At 42.0% G+C, this 25,385-nt stretch overlaps 3 protein-coding genes across 6 annotated transcripts; 1 reads left to right on the forward strand and 2 right to left on the reverse strand.

Annotated features, from left to right (window-relative positions):
* Positions 1–2,741: 2,741 nt before the first annotated feature.
* timm44 (translocase of inner mitochondrial membrane 44 homolog (yeast)) lies at positions 2,742–7,167 on the reverse strand. Its single transcript, XM_037248892.1, has 13 exons — positions 7,089–7,167; positions 6,608–6,712; positions 6,301–6,504; positions 6,144–6,224; positions 5,893–6,042; positions 5,683–5,819; positions 5,472–5,557; positions 4,930–5,022; positions 4,586–4,710; positions 4,451–4,501; positions 4,262–4,351; positions 3,999–4,109; positions 2,742–3,437 (listed from the first exon to the last, which is right to left on the reverse strand). The coding sequence occupies exons 1-13, from the start codon at positions 7,116–7,118 to the stop codon at positions 3,318–3,320; spliced, it is 1,383 nt and encodes a 460-aa protein (XP_037104787.1). The 5' UTR covers positions 7,119–7,167; the 3' UTR covers positions 2,742–3,317.
* Positions 7,168–7,490: 323 nt separating this feature from the next.
* On the reverse strand, positions 7,491–13,493 carry hnrnpm (heterogeneous nuclear ribonucleoprotein M). Of its 3 annotated transcripts, none has more exons than XM_037248860.1 (16): positions 13,270–13,492; positions 12,576–12,757; positions 11,111–11,163; positions 10,442–10,449; positions 10,257–10,350; positions 9,942–10,172; positions 9,716–9,869; positions 9,564–9,613; positions 9,433–9,490; positions 9,226–9,330; positions 9,098–9,142; positions 8,937–9,014; positions 8,763–8,858; positions 8,081–8,670; positions 7,949–8,000; positions 7,491–7,870 (listed from the first exon to the last, which is right to left on the reverse strand). In XM_037248860.1, exons 1-16 carry the CDS (start codon positions 13,353–13,355, stop codon positions 7,707–7,709), a joined length of 2,046 nt encoding a protein of 681 aa, XP_037104755.1. In that variant the 5' UTR covers positions 13,356–13,492; the 3' UTR covers positions 7,491–7,706. The 3 variants fall into 3 exon arrangements, with proteins under 3 accessions (XP_037104755.1, XP_037104756.1, XP_037104757.1); XM_037248861.1 differs by having other exon boundaries at positions 7,613–7,870; positions 8,937–9,008; positions 13,270–13,493; XM_037248862.1 differs by lacking the exons at positions 11,111–11,163; positions 13,270–13,492 and having other exon boundaries at positions 7,613–7,870; positions 12,576–12,709.
* Positions 13,494–14,073: 580 nt separating this feature from the next.
* On the forward strand, positions 14,074–18,845 carry dmap1 (DNA methyltransferase 1 associated protein 1). 2 transcript variants are annotated; one of them, XM_037248889.1, is made up of 10 exons: positions 14,074–14,496; positions 14,618–14,709; positions 14,986–15,181; positions 15,266–15,424; positions 15,537–15,704; positions 15,883–16,068; positions 16,189–16,260; positions 16,749–16,827; positions 17,061–17,401; positions 18,217–18,845. In XM_037248889.1, exons 1-10 carry the CDS (start codon positions 14,401–14,403, stop codon positions 18,274–18,276), a joined length of 1,449 nt encoding a protein of 482 aa, XP_037104784.1. In that variant the 5' UTR covers positions 14,074–14,400; the 3' UTR covers positions 18,277–18,845. The 2 variants fall into 2 exon arrangements, with proteins under 2 accessions (XP_037104784.1, XP_037104785.1); XM_037248890.1 differs by having other exon boundaries at positions 14,075–14,496; positions 16,749–16,821.
* Positions 18,846–25,385: the final 6,540 nt, after the last annotated feature.

A 25,385-nucleotide genomic window follows, 5' to 3' on the forward strand; every position in this document is an offset into this window, starting at 1 on the left:
GGTTACACTTGCAATAACAACGGAAGGCTTTATGAAAAAGATGACACAGATAAGCTTTGGTAAAATAAAATAAGAGTCTCAGCAAATGAAGGGAAAAGCTTCACATGCTGCAGTGGTTCTCGACCTTTAATGAATTTTATTACAAAAATCTCATGGCACACCAGCAAACAAATGAAATAAAAAGTACTGAAATAATGCTGATCTTGCATTAATTTTATTACTTTTTTACTGACTCTGTGTGAAATCTGATTGAACACAAAGCCATGACTTGGTCTGAATAGCAACAGGTGGATAAGTTAATTATTCGTTCTGTCTCTACATCACTATGGTGATTGATTTTTTTCTTTTTTAATTCGGGACATATTTGGTAAGCCTATTTCCCTGTGATGACAATAGTGTCGTCTCCCAAGTTGGGAATTACTGAACTCTGAAGGCAAAGCACACAATGTAAAAAAAAAAATTATCTAAGGTTGCACAAAACCATTTTTAGATCTGAAAACCCCTGCTGTGCATGACATGACACCGTCATAATGCAAGATCAGCAAACATGAAAGGATTAACACTTTGGCCTCTTTGTGACACCAAAAGGAGCAGCCTCAACAAGAAAAGACACTCACTCCCATGAGAAAATACAGAAATTCCATCCTGGCCCAGTGCTTTGACAGAAGTGCACTTTTTCTGGTGTGTGTCCATGTGTGTGTTCGTGTGTGTGTGTCATGTTGGCACAGGGCCTCTGTGCACTGCCAAATCTGGGTCAGATAGAGCACCCACGCATAAAAAAAAAAAACGCCCACGCGTACATCTGTGACCTTCATCAAGCTCTTTCCAAAACTTCCCATTCTAACAGTTTGTATTCACTTGAACTCAGATCGAGTACATAAGCAGCCAAATAAATTCCAATTATCAGTAACAGTCGATGCAAAAGACTATTTGTTTTGGGCAAAGGAGAGACAATGAGGACATATCAAGAAAAAAGGAGCTTCAATCTCAGTTAAATTGTCCCGAAGGAGGCCGAGTCTTAGGGGAGCAGACTAAAATGACAGCAGATGAAAATGAGGGCAGCTGCTTAAAATATGTATTAAGTATCATTTGGGATAGAAAATGACTCTAACAAATGTTAGGGACACGGCACAAAATGTCACAAATGGAGCTTTCCACATTCAAAGTACTTTCTTCCATACTGAAGCTTCAATATGTTTGATGGTGCATTTTTCCTCTTTGCATTTTGTATTTTCCAAGCTGGTGTCACTCAGCCTGTCATCCCTGCTTGCATCTGCCAACTTGGATTCCAAGCCTCAGCATGACGTCTGCACTCAGCCGTCAAGTGAGATAGTCAACGTGACACTTGTGTCCCACTTCCATGGGACACGAGCCAGGATCAACCCTCCATGGAGTCATGTATGCAAACCCCCGATTGTCTCTTACAGGCCACCATCATGAGGGGGGACCACATCATTCCATTTGCATCACTCAGCTAAATCCAGCTCTTTACATTTTTAAAAACCTTCTAATTATAAGAAACAGGGAGACTGCCGGTACATACACACACGCACACACACACACACTTGTGTCAGCTACTTTCTTGTTCAGTGCATCTCTAATCAGATCAAGTTGACCAATCTCCAGTGTGTGCATCCTCCGGGGTTGCTCCTGCGAATATCACCGAGTAGAGATTGTGGTGGTCGTGTTGAGGGGGGGGGGGCATTTAGAGCGATGAGCACTACATTGAAGATGCAACCTCAGCACACCTCAGCAACAAGGAGGATCCATCATGAAGGGATGGTCTCGGGAGATGCTGGTCCTCCACCCACACAAGCACGTTTGAAGGCCTCCTCCTCAAAAACTCACACTCAAGGCTTCTGTAATCAATGGAACATGTGCAAATGTATGCAACGTTGCATCGTGCTCTTCTGGCTACCGTCGGGACCTGGCTGTCAGATAGCTGCCTCAAGCCATGAACTATGTGAGCCATGCATGTGCACCTGAACTCAGCTGAGATGCACGGCCTCACAGCTTGAATAAAGAGCAGATCTTTTCCTCGGGGGGGTCAGGCCTCATCTTAACGCACTCTTCCGTGAATACAAACACGCAATCTTTGACTATATAGCAGTGACAGGTATAGTAGACATTTACACAGGTGCGATTATGCTTAACATTGAAGCAGTTATACATTACTGATTGAACCTTTATTTCTAATCTAATGTTATTTTTCCAGTCATCATATTAAAACTACTAATCCAAGAGACTATGTAAATACTTTACCACGGTTTTTAAAAAAAAAATAAGAATGCTGTTTAGTCCACAAAATTGATTTAAAAAAATGAAGGATGCTTAGTCCACAAAATAGGTCATTAGAATTTGAGATATACAGATTTTCCCAGAAACTCTCCTTCTACAACCTTTATGCACTGTCTGCAATGAAAAAGAGTATTAGAATTGCTAACATACATCTAAGAGCAAAACACTTAGCCTCGACAATGTTTTTTGTTGAAGCAATCACATTGAGCAAAACATTCTGGTACAAATTCCATCCCATTAATGTTATAGAAAGAAGGCACGCTAGGGTCAAGCTAATTCTAATACAGACTTCATTTAAAGTAAAAAGGAAATCATTTAAAAATATGTTGACACTGATCACTATTTCCTGCCAAGGACAATTATCAGTGTGAATGTTTGGTGGTGTTTTAATGACTTCACACTGCAACTCAGCATTTAGGTCCAAAGGAAGAAACACATCAGCGTTCACAATTTAGACTGAATTTTAATCTAAAAATAATGACTTGTGTGCAGACATTGTTAACACCCAGGAAGGAAACCATAAAAATTGCTTGGACTGTACATTTGATTCTTATCAACATGACATTTATTTCCAAAAATATCTACTAGTGTGTGTGCGTGTGGAAGGGAAGGGGGCTTATATTTATTTTTCAGAATAAATATGGATTTTTTGACAGTTTGACAATGGCAATGGATGATTATCATACAAACAAGGAATCAGGGTGATATACCCAGCCATAATGGGGAATAACAAATATGATTGGGGAAAAAATGGTGGTATCTTTTTTTTTTTTTTATTGGTTTCCACATATTACCTGAACTGAGTCTTTCAGACTTGGTTTCAGGTGCATGAGCAGTGTTGGTACTCTACCGCCCCCTTGTGTGAGACACCATAATGAAGCAGAAACATTTTCTGCAGCGAGCTGCCTCTCGATTTGCCCCCCCCCCCCCCCCCCCCCCATTTGATTACACAGTGTTCAGATAGAGAATGTTCACTCCTCCGGGTGGGCGAGTGTTGCTTCTGCAGATGTCAAAGAGTCTTAAAGGATCTGTTCGGTGCTTGAGGCAGAGATGTCAAGTAGTCTCCAGGCAGCATGCGGGTTGAGCTCCTCTTGGTCTCGACAGAGGGCCCACACGTACATCATCCTCAGAACTTTATCCTAGCAAGAGAGAAAACCAGAATGGGACGGAACATTATTAGGTATCCCCGGACGATTTAATTGAGTGATTATAAAACATGAGGGGCACGATATTAGATTGTTTATTGCAAACAATATAATAAAATAAAATTATGACTCCCGATCCATTCCTTTTGCTCGGAATAATTGGCCTGATGTGAACCCTGTTGAGGATGATAAACATCCCCAATGTGAGACGTTCAATATGTGATGAATTGTGAGAGAGTCTTTTTTTTTTTCTTGAATGGATGCCCTGAGCTCCATAAAAGCACCGCATGTCCCTGAGGCACTAGAATAGACAATTGAGTTGATTTACAGCTCATGAAGTAGTTGTTGTTGAGGGTTATGGGTATAAATAACTGCAGCTAAAAGTGTCACAATTGGCCAATTTATGTCCCCTGTGAGTACACATTTATCATTTGGCACCAAATGTGGTAATAGTCATGTCGAAATTACAAATCATTTGCATTAAATATAATAATATATAGTCTGACCTTGAAAAAAATGTATGTGTGTGTGGTATTTTGTGCGTGTGTCACTTACAGGGTCACCTTCCACTACTTCTCCTTTGGTATTTCGTATTACCATCACTAACTGTGCTTGGAAGGTGATGATCAATACGGGACCCTGATCCATCATCTTCCCCATGGCCAACTGTAGAAGACGACACACACACACACACACAGTGAGCAAAGTGAGTCAACCATCTGTCAGAGATTTGGGGGCCGCCATTAGGGATGGCTTCCTTGCAAGCTGCTGTTTGTTTCACATCTTCTACTTTTGGTGAAATGTTGGCAGAACCTCACATCAATGCTGTCGATGTCCAGGATCTTTGAGTGGAATTGAAATCCCATGGCCTTGGCTTGTTGGATCGGGTGTGCTAGTTGGCTGTATGTCTGCATGTGATGGGGGGGGGGAAAGAAAAAAAAAACAGCACCAAAAGTTAAACCAAAACTTAACATTCATGACCACTGAGTGTGTAAGACAGGCTTTACCGCTTCATAACACCAGTCCTTCAACACCTCCAGCTCTCCTCTGATCATCGCCTGTATGAACAAAGACCAAGATTTGTGTGTTTGACTGAATTGAAACAAAACTCCACAATAACGCCTTCGCCGTTTGCTGCGTACCTCGAGAACATTAGGGATGATGTCATGCTCGCACTGCTTGAGGAAAGAATCTTTGTCAAAGGATGGGTCCGACTTCAAGATTTCCGTCAGTACCTCAGACATTTCCGTCTTGGAGAAAAGTCCGCCTGGATGTGGGTGATGGTGGAACACAATGAAGCATTTAGAAGCAAACAGCAGACTGGCTCAACACGTGGTCAACATGTACATTTGACTAAAATTACTGAATAATTATGCAAACTTTAACAACTATACAATAAGATTTTTTTAAATCAGCAGTTCTACTGTTGTTGTTTTTTATCGGCTTGAACGAGTCTCACAGTATGACAGATTATTGCATCACACACCTATGAGGTCAGTCATTTTGTCGGTGACTGCCCGCGATGCTCTGATCAAAGCGTTGTCACTTTCGTCATACTTCATCTTCATTTCAAAGAACCCTGAAGAGAGAAAAGATGAGCGTATAATTGTAAATGTATGAATCAGGTTAAATGTAAAAATGGGACTTCCCATAGTTCCTGTTCAAATGCCAGGTTTTGCAAAAAAAAAAAAAAAAATAGACCAAGAAAAATCCTTTTATAATCTTTTCCACCATGAATGTGATCTATAACTCACTTGAAAGGAAATGACATTTTTCCAAAGATAAGTCAAATTAAAGTGCCTTTGATTAAACCCCAGATAAAGTTCAGCTCTTCTAGTCGTTCCTGACATTTTTGTAGTCACGTCCTTCAGCGTGGCTTGCAAAGAGCTTGTACAATCTCATTGCTAAAAAGTATGTCAGGAGACGAGTACAGAAGAATTTCCAAGGCATTAAAAATAGTTATTGCCTGTTACAATGATTTATCTTGGTCTTGCTTGTTTTTTATCACGAAATTTTTTTCCTGCTTACTATTGAAGACCGCATTATTGTCTTTAAAGTCTTTCCACTGCTGGTACCATTTGGAGTCCTTGTGAAGCACCATACCCATGGCTTCCCTAAAAAACAAAAACAAAAAAAAAGGAATCTTGTCACTGTGTTTAATTAAACACGCTGGTCTGGAGAGGAGAACGTGGCCCCTCTCAGCATGAGAGCAAAGCAGGTGGGCCACTCACTCACGTACTCATTGGCTTCAAAGACCTTGTTGCCATCTGATGACCCCTTTGAGGAAAATTCGGTCCTCTTCCTGAGCCGAGGTGGGGGCCGGTATGGGCCAGTGTGGCCCAGATCGCCGATCTCTTTCTTTACACTCTCCATACCCTGAAAACATGAAGACAAAGTAACTGGTGAAATTCTCAATGCAGATGTTCCCAGAGCATCACCAGATTCAAACCTGTGATATAGCTTTGAATGCGCCGGTCTTTCCCAACAGCTCTCCACTCTTCGAGACGCTCTCTGCTGATGTCTTTGCCGTCTTGGCAGCCTCTTCCATTCCCTCTTTGATTTTCTTTCCAATTTCTGTACGACTGACCTCCTCCAGCCCCTACTCACCCAAAAAACAAAACACGCACACAAATAAAAACTTGAGCCAAATATTAATTGTAAGAAGATAAACAGAGTGAGTGAGTTGTTTTTGACGTTTACCTCCTTTACTGTGTCTGAGAGGGTCCCCAACTTCTTTTTGAAAACCTCAGAAGTCTTTACTGTTTCAGACTCAATTGTTTTCTAGGAAAATTATAATGTTTTACCAAATGGATGACATAAATGGGCACAAATGCAATAAGTGTGGTCAGATACTAACGTATTTCCGACGCGCTTGCCTCAATGCTTCAGACTCTTCAAGTCTTTTTGCCTCGTCCCGGAACTTTTTGATGTTTTCTTTCATTTCCTTGTTTTTGCTCATCTCCTGCTTCAAGTTATCCAGGAATCCACCGAAGAAGCCTTTTCTTCCTCCGCCCCTCTCCCCTGACAAATATCTAGCCTGGAGAAGTGAGGACTGAGGCACCTTTAGATATAGTAGAGACATAGCACAGGAATTAAATAAATAAGAGAGCAGGACAGTTTTGCAGTCTTGTTAGAGGCTACACGTGTCATTTGGGGACTCCTACCTGCGAAGTCCTTGTGAGAACGCTCCGTATTCTGAAGACATTTGCTCTGTTGTGCAGCAGCAGGAGGTTTGAAGGGAATGCCAAAGAGTATTTTTTCAAACATACCTGATGACAATAGCCAACATTTAATTTATACAACACTGATCGCATGATAAATACGCATCGTAATAGTGCATTGCAGCACATGTTACATTTCATAATGGTTTAGAACATGAATTTGTGTTAATTAAACAGTTTTGTCAGTTTTGTCCGTAGCGTATTTTGAATACACAGTATGGTACAATGACGGCGGAACAAGTAGCGAGATGAGTTGACATTCTAGTTACAGTCCACACAGCGGTTAATCGAAGAAAAAACAAGACAAGCTTCAGGCAAACCGGTTAAAAGATGCACGCGACCTAAATAAGTCGCAATAACGGAGATCCGGCAATACTTTTGAATTACAAGTGTCCATTGAACGCCAAATGCCCCAAACCCTCACCTGGTAACACTGACACAAGGGGGCCGCCATCTTGAATCTGGGGACCGTTGACCTTCTTCCGGTATCGAGTAGAGCGGTCACGCAATTTGGGGAGGAGCTTCTCTTTTCATTGGCTAACTTGGTCTGGGGGCGTGGTTTAGGAGTTCCGATCGTCCTGCGCGGTGTTGGCATGTTCCACGTGATTGCGTGAGATTTCTCCATTCCCCCAGATTCCAAATTCCTAAACTAGGTAAACATAGGTATGAATGCGTGCATGTGTTGGATTTCTACAGCCATTAAAAAATGACCAAACTTTGTGCAGCAATATCACAAAATATACAAGTCAACCACACTTGGCTCAAAATGAACCTCCGTCAATCTATACCGCTTATCCTCACGTGTGAAAAGCAAAGAGAAAAAAAGTCAAAGATTAATGGTTTAAGTTTATTATCAAAACACCTTGAAATACAAAGTGGACAAAGTAAGCATGGCAGAAAAAAATGGCTTTAACAAACTAAAAACATCTTTTACAAACTAAAAACAGTCCACTAAAACAAGATCACAATAACAAATGCCAAACCAAGAGAATATGAAAAGAGTGTGTGGCATATTTAGACAATAGTGTAATTGTAGAACAATCTATGCATTTCTGTCAATTCTAACATCGATTTCTCTTCCATTCAGACGATAGCCATTCATGGTACGACAAGCACGATCGGCGGTCTCAGGGTTGTCAAAGCGAACCACACCACAGCCCTTGGACTTGCCATTCTCCATCTTGATATCAGCATACTGCACCATGCCTGCAAAGAAATGCACAGGATGCATCAAATATGGAACGAATTATAACCAATGATGTGGTTGACCATTATCAACCTTACCACACGTATTGAAGGTATCCTTCAGCATCTTCCATGTGAAGTCAAATGGCAGCTGCAAAAGAAAATGCCAACGTTAATCATATGAATAAGTCTCTGTAGTAGCACTAACCCTCCGCAAGATGAGAAACGTACATTGCGGACAAAGATCTGGCATCCCTTTCGGATATTTCCCACTCCACTTCCAGAGCCTCCCGCTCCAGTTCCTCCAAAGGAATTTCCACCGAAGCCACGATCCAAATCAGAAGAACGATCAAACTGACCGCCAACGTTGCCGGATCCCATCCGGTCCATTCCAGAGTTCATACGATCGAGGCCACCAGACTGAAAGCGATCGAGACCTCCAGTAGAGCCCATGCGGTCAAAATTGCTGGACATCCTGTCAAGCCCGGTGTTGCCCATGCGATCCATGCTCATAGGGGTGCCAAATTCCAGATTAGAGCCCATGCGATCCAAATTGGATGGGCCCAAGCGGTCGAAACCGGTTGGGCCGAGTCGATCCAGACTGGAGCTCATACGGTCGAGGCCACCTCCGAGCCTGTCGATATTGGGCCCCAGTCGGTCCATTCCGGAACCCAGGCGGTCAAAGCCAGAGCCCATCCTATCCAGGTCAGGCACCCGGTCAATCCTATCCATGCCCATCCGATCCATCCCTCCAATGCGATCCATGTTTGTTCCTAGACGGTCCATCCCAGAATTCATGCGGTCCATACCCATGGAATTTCCTACATATGGGAGAAGAGTCAAAATAGAAAAGACTTACATGAGCAGTCTGGTACGGCTTTTTGTAAGTCATTCAGAGAAGATCAGCCCATACCTCTATCAAAGGAATCTCCAAAATTATTGCGAGCCATGCCCATTTCATTTCGACCAAACTCCCGGTCAAACCCACCGCCGATGCCTCGGTCCATCTCTAAAATCGCAAGAGATGCAACAATTGGATCTCAAGCAAGCCTTACCGTTAAGAGCTCTATCTATCAAATCTGCTTACCGTTCATTCTGCCCATTCCAGCAGAGCCAAAGCGATCCATGTTGTTCACTCCTCCTCCAAAGTTGTCCATTCCTAAATCTCAGACCACACAAGAGCACACATGTCCTGGAACATGAACATCATAAAATCCTGCGAAGAAATATTTCGGTTCTGGGACACACCTCCCATACGGTTCGCCATGTTGCCAAAGCCCATTCCATCCATTCCTAAATGAGAAGACAGGAGAACAATGAGTATCCGGATGTAGCCTTGCTCTCTTTTAAAGTAGAACTTGGCAGTAATTAATAACCTCCGATGCCCATGTTGCCCATTCCTCCGCCGCCTCTGTTCAGTTGGGTAGCATCAATAGGCTGCCCACCAGGCCCCAAACCCAAACCAACACCACTCAGCCCACCTGGAATGGAATTAAAAAAAAGTGACATCAGATTTGATGAATTTTTGTTTCACGGGTATGACGGAAATTAAGAATGCTACTGTGGTGCATTTGTTTGCTTACGTGGAAGAGATACACCTCTGTCGGGTGGCCCAAAATCTTTGGGGATGGACTTCTCATCCTAAAAAAAGAGATAAATGTATTAAATCATAAACGCAAATAAGATGTCCTGTCGGGGTACGTGGGCAACATACCAATTTGACGTGCATGATTCGGTTGAACAACAGCTGTCCATTCAACATGGCTGCAAAGTCGTTAAGGAAAAGTCGTCGACCGGAAGTCTTTGAGATTTTCCCAAAAAATGATTCCGACTACTAAATGAGAAGTGGCCATTTTGTAAGGATACAAACAGCTTGGACCGCTTCGATGGGCATGTCGAAGGTCACGGTGCCCATCCCTCTGCTCTTTCCGTCTTTGTCCTCAAGGATGTCAGCCCTCACCACTATGCCAGCCATGCCGAACACCTCCTTCAGCTTCTTCCAACCCACTTTGTAGTCCAGCTGAAGAAACAGACATAATATTCAATTTTCCATACATTCCTAGTTTTCATCACCATAATATTAAAGTCTCACATTTGCGACAAAGACTGTGTTGCCAATTCTGCCTGACTGCAGACCATGGATGACCTCGATGGGAATAGTCGGGTTGTTCATCAGGCTAGGAGGGATGTTTATCATGGGGCCATTCGGTCCAGGGCCCATTCTCTCCATATTCATGCGATCCATTCCACCCATTCCACCGTGGGGGCCTCCAACCCCTTGTGCCTTGTTGATTTCCCTCTGAGCAATCATACCATCAGGGTCCTAAGCAAAAATAATCATTGGTGAGCATTTGGGAGAGGGGGGAGGAGAAGGAGATTAATCACATTAATCGTTTGGGTGGATTACATCTTTCACTTTCAGGGGACGGCCATTGAGGTTGTGCTTGTTGACCTTCTCCACTGCCTTCCTCATGAGCTCCTCAGTCCTGAACTCAACCACACTAGCAAACCAGAAACAATCTGTTATGGCAATGTCATACAAAGTACACTATTGAAATGATTTAAGTAAAAAAAAAAAAGAATTTTACTTACGCACAACCCTTTGTTGATTGAAGACCACGGAACAACCCAGAATGAAAAAGTGGATTCAAGTTAGAAAAATCGTAACTAGATTTCACAAGGCCTTTTTACTAAACACAAAGTGAAGATCATGCACATCAAAACATACATTACCACACGCTTAAATCCTCGGCCACAACAGGTGCCACAACTATTCAATTACTTAACAAAACTCTCGGCAATAACACAAAACTGTGCTTTTTTTGTCTTTCCAACATCCAAAAGAGGAAATCCACAATGAAATTGGATTCCTCAATACAGAGATATTGGAGGTTACTATTCCAGCAAAGAGATTCTACTTTGGAAAAATATTTTGGGATTACACAACCATCATTAGGAACCTTCGACCGCCACTTGCAGACTCATTAGAAGAAATTCCAGCAACCAAATAGGTACGCTTGTGTGTGACTAGGACTATCTCACATCGAAGAGAAAGCTGAAGTCCTTACAGAGCATCAACCCAAAAATGACCTCACGTCAAGGACACAAAGGACATGTCTCCGACATGTCACAATCTCATCCACTCCATCACGTTTCGGAGTCTGACAATCGCCCAACGATAAAAAGAGAGACTACAGCTGACAAACACAAGTTTGTCAAGGATAGTTCAAAAATGGTGTATTTGTATGTATTTGCACTTACCCTTGATTTGCCTTCTGCGTCCATTAAGTGTTCCACGTACGTTACCTCACCCACTACAAATCAGATCCCAGACGACACACACCAAGGGAGAGAAGCCGAGAGAACAATTGGGGTTTAGAGTAGAAACGAGAAAGGTGGCCGGCGAGCTCACACCGGCAGTCCCGGCCGAGCCTTCCTCCAGCACCTCTGTCGCGGCACAATATGGTACAGGTCTACAAAAAGCAAACTTTTTCTTAACCAAAAATGTACTCCTTAGCCCTGTCCTGTCCTTTTAAAGGATTCTCCCAAAGCACCAGACCAAAGGACTCTGGCTATGCAAAGTTTTGCCATCAGTCTTCCCATTTGGAAATAAAACACCTACTTGGAGATTGACAAATTGTTTTAGAGAGTATTCAAACCCTGTTCAAAACCATGACTCGCTTCATTGCTAACCTGTGTGCAGAGACACCATCATAAACCTCCGGTCAATGCATAAATATCAAACAGCTGAGTCTGTCTAATCCTATGGAAAATAGCCTACTACCATAACCTCAGCTACAGCGACGATATTTATGAGCACAAGAGTGAGAAAAGGTGATTTCTTAGTGCACCGTTTAATAAAGTACAATTTAGATTGAGCATCGACCACAGACTTCACTCACTCCTGATACGGCGCCTAGTCAACAAAATGGACCAAACCTCTAAAGACAAGGACAGTGTGACGTAAGAAGTTGTTTCATTTTGTAGACCTGTACCCCAAACAATCCCAACACACGTCTTCGATTGGCACAACATGGAGACCTGCTGAGAAAACATTTTGCTTGTCAAGGACACACCTAAAAGAAGAAAATGAGATTTAACTCCACAGTCAGATAAATACCAGTTAGCCCTTCCTAAAGGGTCCTCTATAGGTATTATAAAATGTGCTTTTACAAGCTCAGAGATGGTAAATTACATTTTTTTTTTTTTAAAGACAAGGATTGGGGAAAACTCACAATGGTGGAAAAGTCCAAAATTCATCATGTATATTGGAAAGGGGATTTCCCAGCCCCCTCTAAAAACCTTTCACATTATGTAGGGGTGAAATTTTATTGCCAAGTGAGAGCAAGACAGATTATCTGTCATGCAAGTCATTGAAGTTAAAATCATCTTATTTAGCACACGCCGTAGACTATTATTTATAAACAGACTTCTCAAAAACCACTGGACTTTTTTTTTTTTTTTTAAACAAAATAAATAATATATATATATATATCAAATAGAAATGGTCATTCTGTCTGACCGACAGCCTCCATGCAAACCTACTGCAAATCATTAGCTGACCACAAAACTACATTGGGGCCCTTATTCCAAACAACACAATTTCTCCAAAGAGCATGTGCAACTGAAAAATCCCAACTCTAGTAGTCCAATCAAAGACCCCGAAACTACCACACTCCACTTCAATCATGTGGACTGAATAAACCTCATAATCCAGAGAACTTACCTTTTTCTTTCATCAGGTCTTTAAGGGCTTGCCATTTCACATCATAGGGGATGTTGCTGACAAAAACTCGGTATCTCTTGTTCACACTTCCGTAGGGTTCAAAGCGTCCACCTCCACCTCTCTTCTGGGGCCTCTCCTTCCGGCTCGTATTGGCCTCTTGTTTGACCTTCCCGTTCATGTCTCTGTAAAGTAGAAAGAAAAAAAACTCCTTATATAATCCATTACTCAGTTTATTTTAACCTACAGCTTATTTAAGAGGCAATGGCGGTTGATTAAGACATGCTACAATAGGGGGATGATCACTACTATGAAACCCAGTGATCAAAACGACTGTATTCAAGTTACATCAGCGTGAAAAAGATACACAATTGTCATTTAAATAAAAACATAACAATTTAAAACTTTGTTATTTCATTTTACAGGTTGCTGATGCAGCGTCGATCAGCAGTCCAAAGTAAAATGGCCGCGCGTCCCTAGCGAGCAAATAAATACCGATATAACCAGGAATAAGGCAGACCGAGTTCATTAAAAATAACATTTACTGGGACGCCGTCACTGATAACGTCTACGAAAAACTTCTACTTAGCATGATGTTTTTATGATGTTCCAAAATCGTCACAATCGTGTATGCCACCGAGCTAGCTATTAGCTTAGCTAGGGCTAACAAAGGAAAGGGTTGAAGCGTGGACATTACCCTTGTTGCTGCGGCGACTGCTGCTGCTGCAGTTGCTGCTGCTCCACAGCTGTGTCCGAAGTATTTTCGCTCTGCTCGTTGGACATGGTGTTTGTCGATAGGTTGATTGCAAATGATGAATGCGTTCTGCTCTTAAAAATAAGCACGCAGACTGCAGTTGACCAAGCGGAAGAGTGCGCAAGACGGTCTGAAAATGGCGGAGAAAAAATTGTGAGGGGCGGATGTAGACGTTTCAAACTATAAAGCGCTACACACTTTCCACATTCCTTTCAAAATAAAAGTATTTGTACTGCATATTTTGTCTCAAGATCAGCTGACCTCTGATCTCCTGAATAATTGCGACGATTGTGTTTGTTAAACGTTTTTTTGTGCACGTATTTTAATACCAAAATATATGAATGCATGTCAGTTTCATGAAAAATATAATATAAAATATTTTCGAAATAGTATTTCAACGATATCTTTGCAATCTTTTATTTAGTGTCAAACACACTTCCGGAATAGTTTTGCCACTGTTTATAAAACATACTTGACTAAATTGCGCTTCCAATGAATGAACAGTAGAGGGTGGGACGGCTTCAATAATATATTTTATATTAATTTAATCACTTGCGAGCGAAAATGGGCTATGTGTGATCCACCTATATTTAAAGTTTTGGCACAAGACAATTGATTGAATTTAGAACAAAATCAGAGCTCCAGACGCTACAATTTGAAAAGCAGTACACATGATTATTCACTGCGCACCGTAGGTACATAAAACCTTCCATTCCTGTTGGTGGCGCTATTTCGTATAATCGCGACCCCTCTTAGACAACGAAGAAGACGCCGGCGAGGTAGCCGGAAATAATTTGTTAGCTAACCAGAACAATAGCAAGGGATATGTAACCAAATAATTGTAATCGTTACGATACACCTTCATCGTACCTCCATCTACTAAATTACTTAACAAAATAGGTCTCGTGTATATCGTGGTCCTGTGCGATTCTGTGGAAATAGACAGCAGAAATGACAGCGTTAGCTTTAGTTTGCACCGCGCAACGCGTTCTGTAGGCGTCAATTAAAAAGCGCTGGTACATGAATACGCTATATTTAGGAGTTGTGTGGAGCGTCAGTATATAGCTTAGCATCATGGCTACCGGTGCTGATGTGAGGGACATTTTGGAGTTGACGGGAGGGGATAACGATGGCCCGATCAGCAAGAAAGACCTCATCAATTCTGACAAGGTGAGCGTTAAACAGTACTTATTATAACTTGTAAGAAGAGTCCATATGAATTATGATTGATTATGCCGAATGTGAAAGGTGTGGTTGGTTGATAGGTAATCAATTTCTTTATCCATCCCAGAAAAAGTCCAAGAAAACAACTGAAACGTTGACCTTCAAGAGGCCAGAGGGAATGCACAGAGAGGTCTATGCGCTGCTGTATTCTGATAAAAAGTATGTATTTTTCAGTTAAGTGTTTGTTTATCCAGTTTAAGATTGAATTAACATTCAATGAGTGCTTTATGTCCAATGTGTTGGATTCAATGTGACTTGTGTACTGTACCTGATGAATTACTCCACACTACTTATTTTCATGACACTTTTAAATTCCCATCATAACAACATCCTAACATTTTAATTGTGCATATTTTCATTCTCTTATTCCTTACACACATCATTTTCTTTGTATATATAAAATAATAAAAGTGTTTGGTTTTTGACATTCCGCAGGGATGCGCCCCCACTGCTTCCCAGTGACACCACCCAGGGTTACAGAACAGTCAAAGCCAAATTGGGCTGTAAAAAGGTTCGTCCCTGGAAGTGGATGTCCTTCAGTAATCCTGCTCGAAGGGATGGTGCCATATTCCACCACTGGCGACGGGTGGCAGAGGAAGGCAAAGACTATCCTTTTGCTCGCTTCAACAAGGTGAGAATTGAGAACTCCCTATGGCCAGAAGACATTTCTTTCTAATATGTACATTCTCACCATATTCCTGTTTTTCCCGAACAGACAGTACAGGTACCTGTGTACTCGGAGCAGGAATACCAGCTGCATCTCCACGATGACAGCTGGACCAAAGCAGAGACGGACCACCTGTTTGACCTGTGCAAACGCTTTGACCTGCGTTTTATAGTAGTTCATGACCGCTATGATCACCAGCAGTACAGAGTAAGCAACCCTTCCTTCATCGCATTATTGTACATTAAAGATTACAGAATCAGAGGCAACAAGTACTCATTTTATTCTCAGTAATAACAAAGTTCTTTGTCCATACTTGCAGAAACGGTCTGTAGAAGATCTCAAAGAGCGCTACTATGGTATTTGCGGGAAGCTGACCAAGGTCCGTGCGCCTTCAGGGACTGACCCCAAGATCTACATCTTTGATGCTGGTCATGAAAGGCGACGCAAAGAGCAACTGGACAAACTCTTTAATCGTACCCCTGAACAAGTGAGAAACCTTGATTTTCCATAATTCATGAATTGTTATAGTACAAGTTGTGAAATTGCACATTCAGAAAAATTGTTTTATCAAATTTACGTAATATATAGCTTGTTATTGGCAAAATGTTAAAAAAAGTTTGTCCGCTCTGCTAAAGTCACTTGTGCTTCTGTTGTTTTGCCTACAGGTGGCAGAAGAAGAATATCTGATCCAAGAGCTGAGAAAGATTGAAACACGGAAGAAGGAGCGGGAGAGAAACGCTCAAGATCTGCAGAAGCTCATAAAAGCCGCCGACACAACCACAGAGTTGAGACGTGCTGAAAAGAGAGTTTCCAAAAAGAAGCTTCCACAAAAAAGAGAAACGGAAAAACCTGTAAGCACTCAAGCATTAACATCATCATCTTAAATGTGGTTCAATTTTTATTATTGTGTCTTAAACCTCTCTGACAATGTCAATAAAACTCAACACTATTCTTATTTTTTTTTTCTTCAGGCTGTTCCAGAGACAGCAGGCATCAAATTCCCAGATTTTAAATCTTCTGGAGTTTCCCTGCGTAGCCAGAGGGTAAGTACCACTGCTCCAACACGTTTCTTTTGTCGTATTTCACCTGCTTCCAACGTATTGCTGACATCAAGCAGAATCCTTGCATCACTTTTCAGGAACCAAACACGTAAACGTTGTACCAGTTTATTTAAGTTTTAACATCAACAAAACACTCCAGCCAGAACGTTTAAACTTCTGCTTCCTATCCCTCATTAGCACCGCAATGATTAATTTTGCTGCTGATATGTTAGTACCGGTATTTGTAAGAGCCAGCAGTGGTTGGAGCCTTATTCATCTTCCAAGACTGATGAACTATGGAGTAAAGTTTTCCTCCTGCTAATCAGTCAGACAGAGTTCAGTGAATGAAAACATTTTGATCTGGCCCGCTGAAGTGCATTTCACATGAATTAAAGAGCCTTATTTGTTTCTCATCATATGCCTTGCCTGCCTTCAATCATATATTTTTGTGCGTGTCTCGCTCACACGCTGTGTTTTTGCGTCATTTAAAGATGAAACTGCCAGGCTCGGTGGGCCAGAAGAAGATCAAGGCAATTGAGCAGATTCTGGTGGATCAAGGAGTGGGTGAGTGTGAGTTTTTTTTTGCTACAGACACACCGCATGGAAGTTTGCCGTTTGTTGGCAATTAATACATAAATTGGATCTCAACTTTGTCGATTTGTGGTGCATTAACCATTTACATTATAAATGTCTTTAAATATTTGTTCAATTAATTGGGCCGATTTTGACCGCAATTTCTACCGTATCTTTAAATGACTTCACTTTTTGATCATTTTTTTAATATTGTTGTTTTTGTACCCAAGATCTCAACCCAATGCCGACAGAAGAAATTGTGCAGATGTTCAACGAGCTACGAAGCGATCTGGTGCTCCTCTATGAGCTGAAGCAGGCACACAGCAATTGTGAGTACGAACAACAGATGCTGCGACACCGCTACGAAGCCCTGCTGAAGGTCGGAAATGGAGGAGCGTGCGGGATTATGGCCACGTCTGCACCGCAAAGCGTAGAACCCGCTGCCACCAACAGCATGACCGCTTCCACTCCGGTGGGTGAAGGCCAAGTGTGGCCTGGCACCGATGACATCAAGGTTGAAGCCAAGGAGCAGATCATTGATGTGGTGGGAGCTCCACTGACCCCCAACTCGGTGAGTTTGCTATCTGTCAACATTAGTTGACATCTGGCGGTAGGTAATCGTGTTTTATGTTGTGTACATGCTTTATCGCTGATCTTGTCATTTCCACTGTGTCAATATAAATATATATATTTTAAATCAACTAATTTAATATGTATTGTCTTTTAAATATTATGGGCCAAAGGTTGTGTATAGTGTATGTGTGTATATATATAGGTGTATATATGTAGAGAAAATATATATAGTACATATGCATATGAATATATGTTTATACACAAATGGGTATATATACACGTGTATATACAGGTATGTAGTGTATACTATGTGCATATATGTGTACATATATACATGTATATATGTACGTATATACACAGTTTTATATACAGTTATAGTTTATATACATATACGTATATACATATTTATATATATATATATGTATATACACACGTATATATGTACGTTATCTATAGATAGAATTTTATATATACATATATATATATATATACATATAGAATTCTATATATACATATAGAATTTAAAATCGGTATGAGGAAATACATTGTATTTAATTTTAAATAGAACAATATGTTTTTACAAAAAAACACTGTCCCCACCATTGTTTTTCCCTCATGAAGATAAATTCTCAGCCTTGTCAACTCTGTCTAATAAACCAATCAGAAGAAGCTTGAAGAAAGTCCTTTCTGGAAAAAGGCACAATAACGACAATGGTCATTCAAGGAAAATGGAATCTTACAATTTGAGAGAGAGTGAAGTGGTGTTACTCCTGAATTGGTCTTGACGTCATTGTACCATTTATCGCATTCCAGCGCAAGCGGAGAGAATCAGCATCCAGTTCTTCATCAGTGAAGAAGGTGAAGAAACCCTGATGTAGACTGGGACGGGAATGAGGGCTCGCCTTAAGAAAATGTGACCGGTGAACATGCGAGAGACGCGGCAAGAAGCCACACGCAAGCGCACACAAACAAACACACACACACCTACAGTCACAAACGCATCTTCTCAGCTCCTAAATGGCACTCGCCTGAACCATCCAGGCTCAGTCTGCTCACCATCATTGGGACAAAGGCAACATCTGAGTGACATTTCATTCCATTACTGCTCTTCTACCTGCTTTCGCCAATGTTCCGCCTTAGATGAGAGCAAGATCAACTGTAAATTGCCAGGTTGAGCTAATCGAGACATGGGGAAGAAGATGGGGATGACTTTGTAATTGAAATGAAAGGGAATGAAAGAGACGACTCTGGAGCGAGAAGACCGCAAGAATCTCGAGACACACTTGTTTTTGTGTTCTAATAACGCGGCAATGTTGACCGGAGATGTTTGTATACTCCGATGAGCTCTGTTTCATCACCGTGGACTTGTTTTTCTTGTTTGTCCTCGGGTGACCTTGATGAGTCTTGAGACAATGTTCAATAAACGTCATTGTGTTTTTTCACTTGCTTGTACCACTGTGATTTTTTTTTTTTACCATTCCAGGCAACCTTGTCAGATACTCTGAATACACATTTGCCAGGGAGAATGTAGATGCATGACTCCTTTGCTTTATGTGTCATTTACGTTAAGTGACAACTAAAGACTTCATTACCACCATAATTAAGCAGCCATCAGTGTGTTGGCACAGTCATTGGGATGTAATTAGTTTCCCTCCTGATAATTCCGCTAATTGCGTGTCAATGGTGTCATTTAACCTAAGTTGACATCATTTCTATGCAAATTGTTAACATGTTGGCCCGGAAGTGGAGATCACTGCGTATGTTTAATTACATACACACCAATATTGTTAACTGGGGTCCCGTGAATGCTGGGAAATGCTTCAACGTCAGTCTTAAAACACAGTAAAAGTGTCAAGTGCTTTAACTTGTCACTTCTTTTTAAAAAAAAATATTAGTCTTACTGAATAGTTTTTTTAAAATATAATTTTCGGATTTATATACTGCAAACTCCAATTCACTCTGTTGGGTCAAAAACAACCAGTTTGGGTTAAAAAATTGGAAGTTGGGTCAAATTAACATCTTGGGTTGCTTTCCACAAAATAACCCAGTTTTTGTACAAAACAATCTCAAAAACTTCCCGTATCTGTCAAATTTTTAACCCAGCGATTTTAAGTGTGTTCCAAAGAAATTGAGGCATTGTATAAAATGTAAATAACCAACAATTTGAATGATTTGGATGAATTTTGTTCGATCACTTTTCCTTTTAACAACACCCAATAATGTAGTTAAATTGGATTTCCAATTTTACGCCACGCTATTAGGGTTCCAAACTCTTGTCTCGTGTGTCATTTGATTTAGAGAGAAAGAAAGAAAAAAGAAGGCAAGTAAACATGGGTAAAATTGATTCTCTGTGTCTATATTTCATGTTGAAAATTGGCTCATAAATCCAGCGGTTTGATCTATGGTGCCCGTCGTTGCTTGAAAAAACCTCCGTAAATGTGTAATTTCTCCCTTGACAGAACACAGCCAAGAGGCTATCTTTCTTTTGCCCCCTCCTTCCCTCACCCCCCCCCCCCCCCCCAGCTCCATAGCCACGGCCCGATGCTGGATTAATGCTCCTCTCTTTCTGATATCTCCTCTTCATCACTGCTCATCCATTCATCAAAACTGCTCTCCCTCTTATCTCTCAATATCTAAACTTAAGTCATACGGCCGAGGCGGCGGGTGTATCGTGTAAGTTAGACTTTGAGAAGGTGGAGATTATTAATAAATACTATAGGCTAAATTAAAACTCGGAGGGCGCCACTGCGTATTGCTTCACCAGTCGCGTGTGAATGATAAAGAAGATCTCGATCCGGGTTTTTCGGTGTGTTTCGCAACACCGACGTGAAAAGTGCGGCGTGTGGTACGTGGTGTTGATGAGAGCTCTTTATCAAGGCCCAGCTGAAAGCTTTAATCACGGCCTAAGAGGTGCACGGGTTGTTTATCATAATTGAACTGTATCCAAGCTAATCGTGAGCATACGTCAGTGTCGGGCGGAAGGGGTCGCTCGGCCGTACCGATAGGCTGGCGCCGGTGCGAGTGATTGAACATGCAGTTAGGAGGGAGCCCGTGTAGCGACGGGCTTAATGTAGGAAGAGGCAGGTAATTGCAGATGTGATAGAGGCCTCTTCAAATGCATCACGCCTTGTGGTAATCATTGATGTGACAATGATTAGATTGTCGATGCTTCCTTGCCGAGGTTCGCCACTTTATACCTATCATGTCACATACAATCATTGATTGCAACAAAAAGGGGCGGGGCATAATCCGAGCATCCTGTGTAGTGCATGTATGAGCGCTTCACCCACATGTCCGTCTCTCATCTTCACGTCACCGACTTTGACTGTCACCTCCACCGGTATTGAGGTCACCTTGAGGGGGAAAACTTTTAATCATCACATCAAATTCACCTATGACCTCTGTGGGACGCAAAGCTATAGCAAAGGGTGGGAAGAAGAGGAGTTGAAAATCACAAGTGCCCACAGGGTTGGACAGTGGAAGTCATTTGCACTGGATTTTTTTTTTTTTTGCTTGCTTGTGGGGGAAGTTCTGCAACCCAATCACTAGTACTAAGCAGTGCTTACAGCCAAGCATTAACCTCACTGTCCCTCTTTTCCGTTAAAGCCTCGGGGAGGAAGAGCTGAGGGTAGTGTAGGAATGGAGGACAGAGACTGGACTAAATCGAGACTTCCTATTCCCCATTTCTATTCTCAGGTCAACCGTTGTCCTTCAAACTCACCTACATTGTTATGGATGGAAACACATACCGCGTTGATCTAATTTTGATCATTAGAGAAAAACAATTAAACAACATGGATGATTTATTTTATTTCACTTGACATGATATATTAATTTGGGTGACAAAACACTGGCAGAGCTCGAATGTTTTTTTTTCTTGGAGGGAGGCGTGCTAAGGTTAACTCAGAAGGTCCTCAAAAAAACCAACCGAAAATTTTACCAACCCTCCAAAATCATAAAATGCTGAGAATTATTCTGTACATGTTACATATCAGGGATGAGTGAAAATGTTGAATCAAATCCCAGAAAAATCAAAAAACATCCAGAATTTAATTATCTGCTCAGGCACCTGGGGCGACCAAGCATATCTCAAGCCGGTGGTCAAAAACAATTGTGAACTATACGTTATTCACCTTGTCCACATATTTGACTTTGCAATGATTGCGTGTACTACGTGATGAAGTCAGCAACGGTGTCACAAAGCATCCCGCCAAGTTCAGACGTGTGATTACCCACTCGGATAAAACAGCTCCACCTGAGGTCAAGCGACGACAGTCCGAAAGAAACTTGATTTGTGAGCGAGAGCGTCAAATATGACGGACCTCAGCCGAGCGGTGCAACCAATGTCTTTCATTCATCTCCTTACCTGCTCAAACACAATCTCAACAAAGAGTAAGAAATCCAATTTGCCATGTGGATTCACAGCTGTCACAGCAGGAGAATTAAACATTACCCATAACTCACCGTGCAGGTCAGTAAGCGACAGATCTGGCAACATCACTCTGAGGCGCCATAACAAAATATTTTAACCTCTGACTCCGCCACTGCTGGCACAACATGTGGTTAACAATATTGTGCCCAAAAACGAAGAGATGGAGAAAAGTCAGCTTAAACCCAATATTTTACACCCTGCTGCTTCCGGAGCAGCCGCCATGGGGGGGGGGGGGGGGGGAGTATCACCGGGTTCTGTCGGCGTTCTCGTGTCATCGCCCTGGTTGGCCCGCCACCGCCAGAACCTCAATTACCTGACTGACGTTTCATTAGCGTCTGCAGCTGATCCCGTGGCTGAGAGGCAGCGGGGCGCAGAGGAGCATAGAGCACAAAGGGGATGGAGAGGTGTTTGCAGGCTTCCATGCGTTCTATTCCCATGCGCTGTCACTGTCATGGCTCAGAGTACATCCACACGACCACCCCATTATACTGAAGTCATTTATACGTGCTCGTATTCATGCCGTAGACTAAAGTAGAGCTGGCAAGGCGTCAACTCGTCGATCTGACCTGGATTGTTGGGGCAAATTGGAAATAGGAAAGGCTTTTTGTGTGTCGCACACGGGCCACTTCATTAGGTGTACCATCTAATGAAATACAAATATTCAGAATTATATCCAGTTTCTAATCATTGAACTCATTTGGGTGAGTTAAAGCCTACCTGAATTTTTTTACTTGCCAGAGTATCCAGAAAATCACAGGAGAACATGCAAACGCTAACCAGGAAGGGAGATTTGAACCCAAGCGCTCTCAACTGTGAGGCAGATGCACTAACCACAAAGCCACTGTGTTGCCTGTGTTCAAAAACAAGAAATATAATTACATCTAAACACCATTCCACAATTAAATATGGCCTCAAATTTTACATGCATTTCTGTCCTCCGGGACAAGGTTGTTTCAACCTTAATCCAAAAGGCTAAAATAAATGATTGGTGCGAGCTTGTAGCAATGAGCAACATGAGGCAAGTCAGCAAACAGTTATTTTTATGTTTTGCATTTTCTATACCACTCCTGTCTTGGATCTTGGATTGTTTTAGTATAGCAAATGATATGTGGCATACCCTTGCAAGGAATTTATGAGGACTTCTACTTATTTGCTCGTAGCCTCTCTACTTGTGGAGTTAGCGTAGGCCATAGCAAAGACGATCCAGGGTGAACCGAGCTTAGTGCGACTTCCATCCTGAGCCTCTCCACGGAGCCGACGCTTGCCTGAGTCTCTGCCGCCCATTTGTCATGCTCGCCCAGTAAGTTCCCAACAGAGATTAGGGCAGAGCTCAGTCTACAGGAATCTAAAATAATAGCAATAAACACAGACAAGTTTGTGTCTCACCCTGTCGGCCTCGTTGACACTTTGTAACGGATGGCTAAAGTTTGCTGTGCAGTATATCTTCCAAAGCGCACGGTGAAGTGCAGATGTCCCTCGATTCTCGAACACAACAGGTGTAAAAAAAATAATACCAATATCGTGGTGGAGGTGTTGTATAAAAAAAAATAGACAAAAGAGCCAACGGCTTCAACCCACATTGACCCAAACTAATGAATCATGACCCGATTCAGAACATAAAATGCAAAAGCTTGCCCGTAATTGGAATTCTTTGCCACAAAGACCGACCATTTGTCAAATCCTGAGTGCCTCTTCCTTTCCATATTTTTGAATATTCTACTTAATTATGCAAAGAGACTATTGAGGTAGATGAACCCCCCCCCCCCCCGCCAGAAAAAAGCCCCATAAAGTCCTTATTAAGAGCAGAGGGGATTAATGACAGATAATAAGAGGGCAATCAAACATTTAACGCAAAGGCCTTCCTGGAGGCAAACAGTATTTAAATGAGTCAATTAGACGTTGATTATCTCCTCGTCGATAAGTAGAGTCAGACCTACTTCAATGTTATCACAGAAAATAAGTCCCGCCTAAACAGGAACTAATGAAATATTTTGATACTTGGACATGGGAAATGTGTAAATATTGATTGCTCCAGGGCTGGCGACATGTTGTTGTCAAATCAGGGAATAATATGAGATATTCCCAACAGATTATCCCATAAATCATAATTATTGAGTTAGTGCAATCCCTCCTACCAATTAGTGCTATTGTTGAGACATTGTCCATCATAACGTCACATCAAAGTCGTACATGGCCCCTAAATTATTATCGTACGGACAAACCACCCAAGTGCATGGCAAACAAAAATATTGGGCACAGAATAACTTGAGTATAAAACTATGCAGATATATCATTGTCAGGACCCTCCATCCTCCCCCTCCCTCCACGTCTGAGTCTCCACTCGTGTCATTTGCCCCAGCACACAATTACTGTGCGTGATTGCTATCAGGCGGGACGGTCGGGGGGAGGCTCCTAAATTAGGGCCTAAATAGGATTTCCTACATGGCGAAGGCCACAGCCCTGGACATGGTAATGAAAGCCGATACATCACAATCAGGCCGACAATCCTATTCATACTGCAACACATTACTCTCACTCCTCATAATTATAGAGGGCTGACAGACGGACCTGTGAGGCATGGCGCAGGGGAGGAAAAAGGGTAGAAGGAAGCACTAGTGGTAGAGTAGTGGCACTCACCGGTCACTTTATTAGGTATACCCACATAGTGTGATGGGATCCGGAACAAGAGCTACACCAAAATTCGGCCGTTACGGAGACAACTTGAATGGTATTCAGTACCGTTTTTTTTAACAGAAATTATTCTTTAGACTGCAATTTTCAGTCTTCGGGAGTTGGCACATCTATATATCTATTTTTTTTTACCAGAGGAGTAACATTTTCAAGATATGTTTTTTTTTGCGACGATTCTTAATCATCCGTCTTTTTTCTGTAGCTTCCTATAGTATGCTTATTTTTTCACGTTTAATTTATGTTGTTTGGATCAAACGGATTGACTCAAGTTCAAATATGCGTTTGCAGACAAACTCACTCCTTCACCCAGGACGATGTGTGTGTGTGTGGAGGGGGGGCACCAGCTTCACGATCAATACCATGAGCAGGAATCAGCGATGGGGAGAATAAGACAATGGCCTATCAGATTGAGGTTGACTTCTCCTTGTATGTGTGGCAGGCCTGTAACAATAGATTGGCTCAGAAATCCGATGGCACTCGGCGGCACAGTGACGAGAAAAAAAAAAAGGGGAGACAGATGAAAAGAGAGATTGCTAATGCTCTCCAAGCAAGGCATTTTAATCTGTGACAGAGGAGGGATTTGGTGAAAGCCATTATCACACGGCGACCCCTCAACTTCCCGCCCTCCCCTTTCTTTTCTGATAAGCAAGCCTTATCAGTCTGTTCGGTGCGGGACGGGGGTGGGCGGGGGGGGGGGGGGGGTGTATTCGTGTGTGTACATCCATACTTTTGCATGTGTTTGCGTTGCAAAATGGGACATTCAAAATGTGATGCACCGGAGCCTAGCGAGCCCTGGCTCAGTCGACGTAAATCTCCTTAAGAACTCAGTCAAACAATCGACATGGCAAAGTGCAACGCA

This window comes from Syngnathus acus, chromosome 4 (genome assembly GCF_901709675.1).
Source record: "Syngnathus acus chromosome 4, fSynAcu1.2, whole genome shotgun sequence".
Lineage (NCBI taxonomy): Eukaryota > Metazoa > Chordata > Actinopteri > Syngnathiformes > Syngnathidae > Syngnathus > Syngnathus acus.

Coding starts and splice junctions, on each gene's coding strand:
- timm44 (XM_037248892.1), bottom strand. CDS start 7,118: ATGGCGGCCCCCTTGTGTCAGTGTTACCAG. Junction 6,713..7,088: donor CCTTGTGTCAGTGTTACCAG/GTGAGGGTTTGG, acceptor TATTGTCATCAG/GTATGTTTGAAAAAATACTC. Junction 6,043..6,143: donor TCTCAGACACAGTAAAGGAG/GTAAACGTCAAA, acceptor TTGGGTGAGTAG/GGGCTGGAGGAGGTCAGTCG.
- hnrnpm (XM_037248860.1), bottom strand. CDS start 13,355: ATGTCCAACGAGCAGAGCGAAAATACTTCGGACACAGCTGTGGAGCAG. Junction 9,870..9,941: donor ACACAGTCTTTGTCGCAAAT/GTGAGACTTTAA, acceptor CTGTTTCTTCAG/CTGGACTACAAAGTGGGTTG. Junction 8,671..8,762: donor TGGAGATTCCTTTGATAGAG/GTATGGGCTGAT, acceptor TCCCATATGTAG/GAAATTCCATGGGTATGGAC.
- dmap1 (XM_037248889.1), top strand. CDS start 14,401: ATGGCTACCGGTGCTGATGTGAGGGACATTTTGGAGTTGACGGGAGGG. Junction 15,425..15,536: donor ATGATCACCAGCAGTACAGA/GTAAGCAACCCT, acceptor CCATACTTGCAG/AAACGGTCTGTAGAAGATCT. Junction 16,828..17,060: donor GGATCAAGGAGTGGGTGAGT/GTGAGTTTTTTT, acceptor TTTGTACCCAAG/ATCTCAACCCAATGCCGACA.